Source organism: Bufo gargarizans, chromosome 1 (genome assembly GCF_014858855.1).
Source record: "Bufo gargarizans isolate SCDJY-AF-19 chromosome 1, ASM1485885v1, whole genome shotgun sequence".
Classification (NCBI taxonomy): domain Eukaryota; kingdom Metazoa; phylum Chordata; class Amphibia; order Anura; family Bufonidae; genus Bufo; species Bufo gargarizans.
Genome location: NC_058080.1, coordinates 341955389 through 341969672, shown reverse-complemented (window position 1 = coordinate 341969672; position 14284 = coordinate 341955389). Strand labels below are relative to the sequence as shown.

General features: G+C 40.7%; 1 protein-coding gene across 1 annotated transcript in view; it reads right to left on the bottom strand.

Annotated features, from left to right (window-relative positions):
• LOC122927160 (protein unc-13 homolog A-like) overlaps nucleotides 1–14284 on the bottom strand; it is a 2447183-nt gene that overhangs the window by 1880480 nt on the left and 552419 nt on the right. The window contains 1 exon segment of the mRNA XM_044278759.1: nucleotides 3921–4385. Within this exon segment, the coding sequence (XP_044134694.1) occupies nucleotides 3921–4385 (465 nt within the window).

The following is a 14284-nucleotide window of genomic DNA, read 5'->3' as shown; positions in this document are numbered from 1 at the left end:
TATACCAGAAAAAGTAAATTCAGAGACACATTTTCTCAAGTTTCTACACAGTGTTTTTACCAGCACAGCACCCAAAAAGCATTCTGCTGCAAAGTCAGCTGCCACATTTTTTTAAAGTGCATTATATACAGTAAAAAGGTCAGGTCCTATTGACACCTCCATGTCCGTGTCAGCCTGGTTCCCACACCAGCTACTTATCTGCTTCCTCCACATCCTTCAACATGGACATCCTCCCATCACTAACACCAGCAAGGCAGAGTGTTGCTCCCACTGCCCCTCCATCATATCATATGCATAATGTGAAGCGTTGTCATGCCGTGTTAGAGCTGATCAGCATGGGTGAGAATAGCCACATAGCCAACCACGTGCTAAACTGCATCAAGCAGCAAACATTCTGCTGGCTCCCTCCATACCAACTTCAACTGGTCAAGGTGGTCAGCGATAATTGCAGGAACATTGTAGCAGCTCTGCATTTAATTAAAATAAAAGACAAAAAAGGGCATTTAAAGAGGACCTTTCACCGATCCTGACATTGTGAACTAAGTATACAGACATGGGGAGCGGCGCCCAGGGATCTCACTGCACTTATTATTATCCCTGGGCGCCTCTCCGTTTTCCCGCTATGCCCTCCGGTATCTTCGGTCACTAAGTTATGGTAGGCGAAGATTTCGGTCACTAAGTTATGGTAGGCGGAGTCTGCCCTTGTTCTGCTGTAGCGCTGGCCAATCGCATCGCAGAGCTCACAGCCTGGGAGGTTATTTTCTCCGCCTGGACAAATTACCATTTTACAATACGTTCCCATATGTCTAATTTATGTTGGCATCATTTTGGAAATGTCATTTAATTTTTTTAGGATGAAAATTTCCAAAACCCACTTTTTAAAGGACCAGTTCAGGTCTAAAGTCACTTTGTGGGGCTTACAAAGTGGAAACCCTCCATAAATGACCCCATTGTAGAAACTACACCCCTAAAGTTACTCAAAACTGATTTTACAAACTTTGTTAACCCTTTAGGTGTTCCACAAGAATTCAAGGAAAATGGAGATAAAATTTCAAAATTTCACTTTGAGGGTTAACAGCCAAACAAAACTCAATATTTATTGCCCTGATTCTGCGGTTTACAGAAACACCCCACATGTGGTTGTAAACTGATGTAAGGGAGCACGGCAGGGCGCAGAAGGAAAGGAATGCCATATGGTTTTTGGAAGGCAGATTTTGTTGGACTGGTTTTAGATGCCTTGTCCCATTTAAAGCCCCCCTGATGCACCCATACAGTAGAAACTCCCAAAAATTGACCCTATTTTGGAAACTAGGGGATAAGGGCAGGAGGCAGGAGATGAGTTCCAGTGGCAGGCGGACACAAGGGGGGGCTTGGAGGGGCACAGATCAGGGGGCAAAGATCGGGGGGCACGTGGAACACTACCTGATTTCAGGCTCTGATCTGCAGAGCGCAGATCAGAGCCTGAAACCGGCATTTTTTCACTGCCGCGATCCGATTGGTTAGTCTGCATAGACTAACCAATCGGATCGATTGCCGGCAAGGGGCCACTCTGATTGGTCCCTTGCCGGCATTACTAAACTGTATGCTGTCCGTGACTGCAGCAGGACAGGGGCAGAAGCTTTAATCCAAGCTCTTTTCAGCGCTTGGATTAAAGAACTGGCTTGACGTTTATAGACGTGATAGCTGCACGGGGCATGTGCAAATATCACATATATAAATGAATTGCAGTCAGGAAGGGGTTAAACTATAATAATATATAAATGGGCCATACAAAAAAGTTCAGTCTCCGGAAGCGTCAAAGCTTTTTTACTGTAAGAACGGCAAAGCTGTAGAATAGACTTCCTCCGGATGTAGTCACAGCAGGAACAGTGGACAGTTTTAAAAAGGGTTTAGATGATTTCTTAAAAGTAAACAACATTAATGCTTATGAAAACGTGTAGAAATCTGAGTTTCACTTCCTTCTGGGATTCGCATCCCCACCTATTCCTTGGTTGAACTTGATAGACTGATGTCTTTTTTCAACTGCATTTACTATGTAACTATATTAGGGGACCGCAAATTACGGTCCCCAATGCACGGAACAGCAGCACAATGGCCGTGTGCATGAGCCGTAAAACAAATGTTTATTACAAACACTAGGAACCTCCTTAAAAAGTCAAATTCAGGGTTATTAAAGGCAATGTATCACCTACAGTATATTTTTAACCAGTTAATACCCGATACTAAAAAACCTTGTAATTTCCATTTTTGTGTTTCCTTTTTTATTCCTCACCTTTCCAGAGTCCTAACTTTTTAATTTTTCTGTTCACATAGCCTTATGAGGGCTTATTTTTTGTGGGAAAAGTTGTACTTTCTAATGGGGGGAATTCTGAAAAAACTCAATACTGACCGTTTTTATTTTACACCGTTCAATATGCTGTAAAATTGGCCTGTTACAGTACCTTCATTCTCCAGGTCAGTACGGTTACAATTATACCACACTTGTATAGTTTTTCTTGCATTTTAATACAAAAAATATATAATTAAAAGCATCACAATATTCTGACCCCTATTACATTTTTTTAAGTTATGTGTACGGAGCTGTGGTTGATGGGAATTTTTTTTGCGGTGATACCATTTTGAAGTGTGTATGACTTTTTGATCACTTTTTATAAAAAAAATTCTTGGGGAGTTGTAGTGGTAAAAATAGCAATTTGGCTGTTACGCCATTTGCCATATAGTTATATAATAGTATGGGCATATAAAGGCACCCTGCGATGCCCATGATGTTTATTGTTTTTTTATTGGTTAAGTATTTCTATTTTAAGGAAAGGGGGGGCGATTTGAACTTTTATTTCAATTTATTCTTTTATTATATTTTTTAAAACTTTAAAAACTTTTTATTAACTTTTTTTAAGTTACCCTGGGTGACTATAACTGCCAATCATTGTGTTCATTTCTCCGTACAGTATTAGAATGCATTGGCTCAGATGAGAGACTTCAGGTAATAACTTAAAAAATGTATTTCTACTGTTAAAAAGATTTTCCCGAACTTGGGTATGGTTCCAAGTCTTTGCAAAGTAATAACTTCGGCTCATCTAAGCCAATACATAATAATACTGTACAGAGCGCTCTCGCCGTACAGTGTTCAAAAAAAGTTTTATGAGAATCGACTTCGGATGTTTCATCCGAAGTTGATTCGCTCATCCCCAATAGCAATTATTGAACACTTCATTTTCAAAATAATAATACAGTGCTGCCACCTAGTGGCCTGTATTGGTATATTCCACTACTAGCCGCCGAAGCCTGCTTGAGTCTTCGGCTATTAGTGTACTGTAACAGGTTCCCCGATCTCTTCCGCTTCTGGACTGCTCAGATGTCGTAGTCACATTTGAACGATATGGCTGATCACATACATGTGCCGCGGGTGTCTGCTGTTTTAAACTGTGGCTATGGCGGAGGTCATGAAGGGGTTAATTTTCTGATGGTAGATTTTTTATTTCTATTCTAGATATGCCTCTGTTGTTTATAGTCCATTGGAGAGTTTTCTATATATGCTCTGTGACCTTTGTTATCAATATAGGTGACTCTTTCCATTGTTACCCTGCCTATGGTGATAATGAGATGACTGCTAAAAAGTGATCTCTGTACAACATGGTGTCAGTATTCTTACGTATAATGGTCAGAGCATAAACTAGAAGTTTTCAGGAAATAAAAAAACTGTTTTTAAAAACTTTAAACAGGAGTTGGCCCAATTGAATATAATTGATATTTCCATTTACCTTTACTAGAGTTATTGGGAAAAGAGCAGGCATTTATAGTTAGAAATGTCTAGAATACATGTTTTCTTATTTTCTCAGTGCATGCAATTTATCAGTTTTCATTTATGGAACTTCTATTAATATATCTCAAGTCAAGTACTTAGTATCCCATTCCTTTACCTCTCTGATAATGGCTCTTGTAATTCAGGTGGTGTTGACACTGCCTCAGACTCTGCAACAACCTCTGGGGACCGTTCTTCCTCTTCTGCGATCTCAGGAGGTGCCTTTTCTTTACTTTCTCCAGACAGATACAAGGAGTCTTCAAGTTCATATGTCATTTTTCCATCTTCTTCTTGAAGCTCATCATCATAAAAATCTCTATCAGAGAGCTGTCCTCTGCTATCAGAGTAACCCCCTTCATAATCATCATCTTCACTGTAGCCATCAGGGCATTCTTGTCCCTCCCAGTTTGGAGAATCTTTTCGGTAACTGACAGAACTGTTACAGGAGTGATATGAGTCTCTGTCCCGCTCTTCTATTTCTGAACCCTGCAGACTGTCATTTTCTGGGTCAAAATCATCACTGAGCTGAGTGGAATCCCGGCTGAGTTCTCCTGATGAAGCATATCGACTGCTGCCAGTGGGGCTAAAAAAAATTAAAGAAGGGGAAAGAAAGATGAAAGTAGAAACTAAACCAACTGCAGCATATATTGCCTTTAAGATTATGTGAAATTACAGACAAACAACAAACCCCCACGGCACTTGCCAAATATAAACACCATTGATCCGCTGATTTCTTCACTTATATAGATATGAAAATTCAAAATGAATGTACAAATGGCTGTGTAATTATACATTTAAAGAGTAATCTGGTTACTACAACTTTTCCCTTATACACTGGACAGAGGTATAACTGATTGTTGAGTGTCCAACTGCTGGGGCCACTACTGATCCCAAGTATGGAAATCCCATTCTCATGTCTTATATATAATTAATTTTCTCAGTTACTTTGTGGCACTCCGCTTGCTGTTGCTAGGAGTAGGGTTCCCACCCCATTCACAATAGAAGAAAAATACTCTAGCAATGTAGTACAACACATCCACTATACCACTTTCTTTTCCATATCTTATTTTCCCCAAATCTCTGCCTCCCATCTTATTTAGTTTTCTGTCCTCTTATTTTATTTCATGTTTTTATTGTCCTTATTTTGCCCTTATCATACATTTAATATTTATAAATGCATATAACTTGTTCTTCTCCCCCAATTCCTACTGGTTCTCTCCCTGACCATTAGGACACATATCACACACAATCAGCTGATAAAGGAGCGCTCCGACTCGCATCCTATCCATAAACGAGGCTTGACACACGCTGCCCGTCATCGCGCATGCGCATAAACCACATAGTAGATTATAATGAGGCTTGATATGCTCCCTCCACCAACGCGCAGGTGCGCAACACAGTAATGACAGGTGCGTTCTTTTAAAGGGAACGCCGCATCTCCTACACATGGCGCACATTGCATAGTGCTGAGGCACATTTCCCAAGTGCACATCTTCTGGATGTTCTACCATAAGTGGCAGCAGGTAAATACCATTTAGGGACCTTGGGCTAAATTCTTTTTTGGGACATATTCTGTTCTATGTTTTCCTTATGAAAAGAGTTTTTTTTTCTCTCCCCTTGGCTCATTTTATTTTCTCACTATTCATATATATATTATGAATGAAACTATACAGTGAGGAACAGACGTATTTGAACACCCTGCAATTTTGCAAGTTCTCCCACTTAGAAATCATGAAGGGGTCTGAAATTCACATTGTAGGTGCATTCCCACTCTGAGAGACAGAATGTATGATTTTTAAAGAATTTATTTGTCTTGCACAGCTGAACATAAGTATTTGAACACCTGAGAAACAGCAAGAATTCTGTCTGCCCCGGGGGAATCGCCGTGTTCGACAAAGAGGAGGTTCCCGTGGGAGAGATCGTCGGTTTTAGGGGGAACTCTTCCATACTCGGGTCAACCCAATCCCCACAAGTCTACCCGTTATGCAAATGGACTCAAGCCCCCAAAACCCCTAGGACCCCAAGTCATCAATCTGTCGTCACGCCCCCTTAATGCCATTGATGCCCAGGTCCTTCAACTAGGCCTCTCATTTGTACCCACTCCCAATTTTTACAGATTTGATATCATAAAAGACCTCAATCTGTTTGTCCGCAAACTTCGCTGGCATAAATATTTCAAATTTCCAAGAAAGGAAACAGTGCCGTGAACTCGGCATCCCCCTTGAGATCCTTTCGGACGTACGTCTGTTATATGATCTTGACAGGGAAACAGAACAACAAGGGTCTGGGTCCTTTCACTAAGTTAGGCTACTTTCACACTAGCGTTCGGCTGTCCGCTTGTGAGCTCCGTTTGAAGGGGCTCACGAGCGGACCCGAACGCTTCCGTCCAGCCCTGATTCAGTCTGAATGGATGCGGATCCGCTCAGACTGCATCAGTCTGGCGGCCTTCAGCCTCCGCTCCGCTCAGCAGGCGGACACCCGAACGCTGCTTGCAGCGTTCGAGTGTCCGCCTGGCCGTGCTGAGGCGTGCGGATCTGTCCAGACTTACAATGCCACAATATGGCTCAATCTTCAAGCGGATCCATCCCCCAATGACTTTCAATGTAAAAGTCTGGACGGATCCGCTCAGGCTAATTTCACACTTAGCTTTTTTTTGCAAATATAATGCAGACGGATCCGTTCTGAACGGAGCCTCCGTCTGCATTATTATGATCGGATCCGTTCAGAACGGATCCGATCGAACGCTAGTGTGAAAGTAGCCTTAAAAACAAAAAGCAATAAAATGCCACCGGTGTCTGCAGAATTGTCTTGCGTTGATGTTTTCCTTGACTTAGTTTCACATCAAATTGAAGAGTTAAGACCATCACATTACTCTAATATTGACTGGACCCAGGCCACTGTGATTTCTGATCTCGAAAGCAATCGCTCAACAGTTATCAAACCCTCGGATAAGGGGGGCAACACAGTGATAATGGATCAGGGTCACTATAGAGTGATGTAGAATCTTTTCTACATGACGCCTCTACATATGAGGTGTTACCCCGGGATCCAACTAATGATTTCAGGTCAGAATTGAAAACCATCCTTGAGTTGGCACGTATTATTTCTGACGAGGAGTTTAGGTTTTTGTTACCCACCTGTCCCCGCATGGCCGCCTTTTATTGCCTCCCCAAACTTTACAAGGTAACAAATCCATTCAAGGGCCGCCGCATAATATCGGGAGTAGGCAACTTGTGTCAAAACATAGGAATATAGGTTGACCAAATTTTGGCCCCGTTTGTGACCGCCCTTCCCTCATATACCCGCGACACCACAGAACTTTTTAAGTGGTTGGAGGGCATCTATACAGAGGCGGACAGTCTGCTTGCAAGTATAGATGTAGAGGCGTTGTACTCTAGTATTCCCCATCCTTTGGGTCTCAAGGCTGTAGAATTCTTTTTGAGCAGCCGTGGTCGTCAGTATCGCGTCCACAATCTCTTCATCCTCAGTCTGTTTCTCACCCGCCTCACATCTGTTCTCCTTCAGCGGCAGGGTCTACCACCAGTTCAGGGGCACTGCTATGGGGAGGCCCTGTGCCCCATCGTATGCAAATTTGTTCCTGGGCTAGTGAGAGGAGACTCTGGTCACTACAGATGCGGGATCCGCTACCATGGACCCAGTGGGACTGTGGGCGCGATACATTGACAACATCTTCATAATTTGGAATAGTGATGATGTCTCATTTCGTTCTTTAGTGGAGACACTTAACAATAACACTATAGGTCTTCGCTTCGCTAGCGATAACAACACTGTCTGCCTGCCGTTTTTAGACATTCTCATCTCCAAAACTGAGGATGGGGAGCTGATTACGTCTGTATACAGGAAACCCACCTCAACCAATATGTTACTTAAGTGGGAGAGTAGTCATCCACTCCCCCTTAAGAAGGGCATTCCTAAGGGGCAGTACCTCCAGCTGAGGAGAAATTGCTCCTCAAAGAAATAATTTATTAACCACCTCAGCCCCCTAGCTTAAACCCCCTTAATGACCAGACCACTTTTTACAATTCTGCACTTCACTACTTTCACGGTTTATTGCTCGGTCATACAACTTACCACCCAAATGAATTTTACCTCCTTTTCTTCTCACTAATAGAGCTTTCGTTTGGTGGTATTTCATTGCTGCTGACAATTTCTACTTTTTTTTATATTAATCAAAATTGACATGAATTTTTCACTTTCTGCAGTAAAATTTTTCAAATAAAACTACATTTCTATATCATTTTTTCTCAAAATTTATTGTTCTACATGTCTTTTATAAAAAAAAATGCAATAAGTCTATATTTATTGGTTTGCGCAAAAGTTATAGCGTTTACAAACTATGGTACAAAAATGTGAATTTCCGCATTTTGAAGCAGCTCTGACTTTCTGAGCACCTGTCAGGTTTCCTGAGGTTCTACAATGCCCAGACAGTAGAAACACCCCACAAATGACCCCATTTCGGAAAGTAGACACCCTAAGGTATTGGCTGATGGGAATAGTGAGTTCATGGAAGTTTTTATTTTTTGTCACAAGTTAGCAGAAAATGATATTTTTTTATATTTTTTTTCTTACAAAGTCTCATATTCCACTAACTTGTGACAAAAAATTAAATTTTACATGAACTCACCCCTCACAGAATACCTTGGGGTGTCTTCTTTCCAAAATGGGGTCACTTGTGGGGTATTTATACTGCCCTGGCATTTTAGGGGACCTAAAGCGTGAGAAGTAGTTTGGAATCTAAATGCGTAAAAAATGCCCTGTGAAATCCTAAAGGTGCTCTTTAGAATTTGGGCCTCTTTGCGCACCTAGGCTGCAAAAAAGTGTCACACATGTGGTATCGCCATACTCAGAAGAAGTAGGGCAATGTGTTTTGGGGTTGTATTTTTACATATGGGTGGCATAAATATCTCTGTAAAAGACAACTTTTCCCATTTTTTTTATACAAAGTTGTCATTTTACAGATATATTTCTCTCACCCAGCATGGGTATATGTAAAAATACATCCCAAAACACATTGCCCTACTTCTCCTGAGTACGGCGATACCACATGTGTGACACTTTTTTGCAGCCAAGATGCGCAAAGGGGCCCAAATTCCAATTAGTATCTTTTAGGAGGGCATTTTTAGGCATTTGGATTCCAGACTTCTTCTCACACTTTAGGGCCCCTAAAATGCGAGGGCAGTATAAATACCCCACATGTGACACCATTTTGGAAAAAAGACACACCAAGGTATTCCGTGAGGGGCATGGCGAGTTCCTAGAATATATTTTTTTGGCACAAGTTAGCGGAAAATTATTTTGTAAGAGAAAAAAAAAAAACTTTTTCCGATAACTTGTGCCAAAAAAATATATAATATTCTAGGAACTCGCCATGCACAAGTGATCTTTATAGCGCCACAGTGATTTTACGGTGTTTTTGCAGTGATCAGAAAAAAATAACATTTCTGTCATGCGGTGGGGCGGACTGAACGCAAGTGTGCGCACGCTGTTAAGGCAGCATTGGTCGAGCATTTTAATAGAACGCTGAAAACTAAAATGTGGCGCTATCTTAGAGAACAAAACAAGTACAGGTACATCGACAAGTTACAAGACTTGGTGTATAGTTATAACCACACATACCACAGAACTAGAAGGCGTTGACCCGTCGATGTGACAAAAGAGAACTCTTTAACCGTTTGGAAAAATATCTACGGGTGCTACGGTACTATTAAAAAAGTTAAACAGGTATTAAAAATAGGTGATCACGTCAGAATTGTTCGTTATAAGGGTGCTTTTACAAAGGGGTATGAACAAAACTATGCGGACGAGATATTTAAAATTCACGCTGTAAACACTAGGGGCCTCAGACCCCTTTATAAGCTGAAAGACCTGTCCGAAGAGTTCATTGAAGGCTCGTTCTACCCGGAAGAAGTCCAAAAAGTAACTCTCGACAAGCTACGCGTTTACAGGATAGAAAAAATACTGAAAAAGAAGAAAGTTTGGGGTAAAACGTTGTGTTTTGTAAAGTGGATAGGTTACCCTGACAAGTTTAACTCTTGGGTGCCTGAAAAACAGTTGATGCGTCTGTAAACTATGGAGGACGGATCGTTTTTTATCACGCTGCCCTGCAACGCCTCCGCCAAACTTTATCCCGAAAACAGCATCGCCGAATACACCACTAAGTTAGCAAAAGCGGTGCATCTTCGCGGCCCTTACGAAGTGGCTTTAGTGGAGATTCAGTATCCACATACGTGGGAAACCTTTGGCCCCGGAGATGGTGTATTCTACGTCGCACAGCGCGACGAGACGATCAGCGAGTTTTTTGTTAAATCGGGTTATTACTCCAATATGCAAGATCTCATCAAAGCCATTAATAGCAAACTTGAATCTATAAAAATAACCTCCGATCAATTGCGTCTAAGATACGACGATATTGACAGAACCGTTTATGTACTGAATTCACCAGCATACACGTTCATGCCTTGTGTGAAGTTGGGGAATATTTTGGGGCTGACGGGGTATTCGAAAGCTCCGCCGCTCAAGAATGTCGACACCGAGCACATCACTCTCCGCTACAAAGGACCCAGCTTACCTGTTTTAGAACATCATGTTGGTGGTATAAAGAGGCTTGCTCTAGTTTCATCAAAAGAGAAAAAAATTAATTCCGATATTAAAGCTGGTTTTTATACATTGTTTGTATGTACCAATATCGTCCAACATCAACTTGTTGGCGATAGTTACGTCCAACTTTTAAGAACTGTCGAGTTAGGCGGTAAAAATGGTGATATAGTCACGCAAAAGTATCACCGTCCGGACTATATACCTGTTTGTAAACATCATTTTGACACGGTTACAATATCGATACTGACGGATCAGGCTAAACCTGTTAAATTCAAATATGGTAAGACTATTGTGCGATTACACTTTAGACCGCGGGCGGTGACGACGCACTAAAATGTTGTCCCAGAGAGTGTACGGTGACCCGGACGCGTATACGCATTATTACATAACGCAAGCCGGTTATGGCTTGAACGGCTTTCACGGTACTGAATTCATGCATGGTTCTGGACTCGCCGGGTTATTTCGGGGTCTGTTCCGCCGTGTTGTTCCCCTATTTAAGAAAGGTGTGGAGCTTGCAAAACCCCACGTGAAAACAGCCGCCCGTAACATCGCTAAAGACGTTGTCACTACGGCTTCGACAGCCTTTATGGATCATATAAATAGGTCGGCTCAGAACCAGGAGGGCTCTGGCGTCGTACAAATACGTAAAAAAATGCGTAAAAGAAAATGTGAACGCGCTGCCATTGTCTTACCAACTTTTATGAATAAAGTAGCACAACCTAAGAGACGTCGCCGCCAGAAAACAAGAAGTCGCTCACCGAGTGACATCTTCTAGGCAGCCGCTATGGCTTTCGTGCATGACGCATCCGCCAAGTATGCCAAATCAGAGCTGGATATCTTTCAAATACCCCCTACCCAAACAAGCATTGAAAAATCGCTTTATGTAGAGGTGCAGCCAATCGCAGCAATCACTGACAATGCCCCTTTGGAATTCTACATCACGGGCAGCGGTGAATATTATTACGACCTTAATAACACATTGTTACACGTCGTTTGCAAAATCGTTAGTCCTGATAACACACCCATACCAGAAGGATCCCGCGTTGCACTTATTAACTACCCTATAGCGAGTCTTTTTAATCAACTGGATATAACGCTCGGCGACACATTGATTTCAAGAACCTTTATACGTATAGAGCGTATATATAGAGTCCCTAATAAATTATAATTCACAAACTTTAGCGTCCCAATTTACAGCCGGTTTATTCTATAAAGACACAGCGGGACATCATGATGACCGGGTTCTCGACGGGCGTAATGACGGCTTCAGCAAGAGAGCAAAGTATTCAGCCCGCTCTAGGAGTGTTGAATTAATGGGCCCCATTTACGCCAATATATTTAATCAACCAAAGTTAATACTGAACAGATCTAAAGATAAATTGACAAGAAACAAAGACACTTTCTGCCTTATGTCGGCCGAGGCGGCCCATTTTAAAGTACAAATACAGCACGCTTCCCTGTTTGTCAAAAGAGTACAAGTATCGCCCGCTGTAAGAATCGGTCACAGTCGCGCTCTGTTAACCGCTAACACAAAGTACTCGATCAATCGGGCGTCGCTTAAAGTGTATAGCGTACCCGCCGGTACTCGCATATGTAACCACGAGAATCTTTTTCCTCGGCAACCTACCAAAAACAGTAATACTAGCGTTTGTGGATAACGAATAATTTTCTGGGAGTTACCAAAGAAACCCTTTGTGCTTCAACCACTATAATGTGAATTATGCAGCCTTATATTTGGATGGTCAACAGATACCGGCAAAACCTTTTCAACCTAACTTCCAAGACGAATCAGCTGTTCGTGAATATATGTCACTAGTACATATTTCGGGGAAACACAAGGCCGACAACGCTTTATCCATCGATCGACGCGAGTTTTTGAATGGTTACACTTTGTTTGCTTTTGATTTATCGCCAGATCAAGAGCCCGGCGGTCATTTCTCTCTAGTAAAAACTGGCAATCTGAGAGCTGAAATTAGATTTGCCGAACCGATTGCGAACACAATTAATATCATTGTATATTCAGTTCATGAAAATATTATTGAAATAAATAATCGTCGGGATGTATTATATGATTTTCAATAGACATGAATAATTATGAAATTGCATGTGTTATTAAAGCTGATATTAACGCCAGGCGCATATTTAAAGGTGTATTCCCGTGTGATTTATTACCGGGGGGTAAAATCATGAACAGGCCCGCGGCCTACATTGTAAATACGGATAATTCGTATCAGCGGGGGAAGCATTGGATTTTAATTATATTATACCCGAATGATATATCAAATTTTTTTTATAGTTATGGTTTATCCCCCGCAAATGAAATATTTCCGGGTGACTTTATGCAGTTTTTATATAAAAATTCTAAGACTATAAGATATCAAAACAGACAAATACAAGATGCCGTTAGCTCAGTCTGCGGCCATTACTGTATCTATATCTTACAATGTCTCGCTAAAGGAATATCTTTTGAAAATGTTTTAAAAATGTTCACTAACGATTTTAGAAAAAATGACCGCATTGTGCGATAATTTGTAACAAAGCGCATTAAACGCTTATGTATACAATGCTGTAATTACAAGCAAACGTGCCTGTCCCTACGTGAATGTTGCAAATAACAAAATGAATAAAGCTTTTTAACCGAATTATATTTGTCATTGTTTGATTTTAATACTAATAAATTAAAATATCAGGCACTATACATTTTAATATCAAACACTATAAACTGAATATCAAGCACTATAAATTTTAATAGCAAACACTATAAATTTTAATAGCTAGACCTATAAATTTTAAAAGCAAACACTATAAATTTTAATAGCTCGCACTATAAATTTTAATAGCTAGACCTATAAATTTTAAAAGCAAACACTATAAATTTTTATAGCAAACACTATACATTTTTTAATAGCTAGACCTATAAATTTTAAAAGCAAACAATATAAATTTTAATAGCTAGACCTATAAATTTTAAAAGCAAACACTATAAATTTTAATAGCTCGCACTATAAATTTTAATAGCTAGACCTATAAATTTTAAAAGGGACAAATACTCTTTATATCAAACAATATCAAGCGATATAAACTTAATATCAAGAGATATAAACTTTATATCAAACTATAAACTTTTTTATCAAACACTATAAATTTTATATAAAATTTATATCAAGCGATATAAAAGGGGGCGTGTAAAAGGGGCGTGGTACCTGTCACTTTGACGAAACATATCCCCTCTTACTACTCGCACTCCATGGGATACCGACATGGCACCCTACTGATGAGTCCTATCCTATGGGTGAGAGCGTTCCTTTTCTATTTATCCTGGTACCATCTTGCAACTGTCTAGGCCAGTGGTTCTCAACCTTTCAAAAGCCGTGACCCCTTAATACAGTTCCTCATGTTGTGGTGACCCCCAACCATTACATTTTTTTCCTTGCTACGTCATAACAAATTTTGCTACTGTTATGAATTGTAATGTAAATATCTGATATGCAGGATGTATTTTTATTGCTACAAATTGAACATAATTAAAGCAGAGTAATTAATCACAAAAACAAAATGTTCGGTACGCCTCAAATAAATAAATCAGTGGTGCTTCAAGTCCCCCCCCAAATAAATAAATCAGAAGTGCTCAGGGTCCCCCAAATAAATAAATCAGCGGGGCTTCAGGTCTCCCCCAAATAAATAAATCAGCGGTGCTCAGGGTACCCCCAAAATAAATAAATCAGTGGTGCATCAGGTTTCCCCCAAATAAATAAATCAATGGTGCTCAGGGTCCCCCAAATAAATAAATCAGAAGTGCTTAGGGTCCCCCAAATAAATAAATCAGCGGTGCTTCAGGTCCCCCCGCCAAATAAATAAATCAAT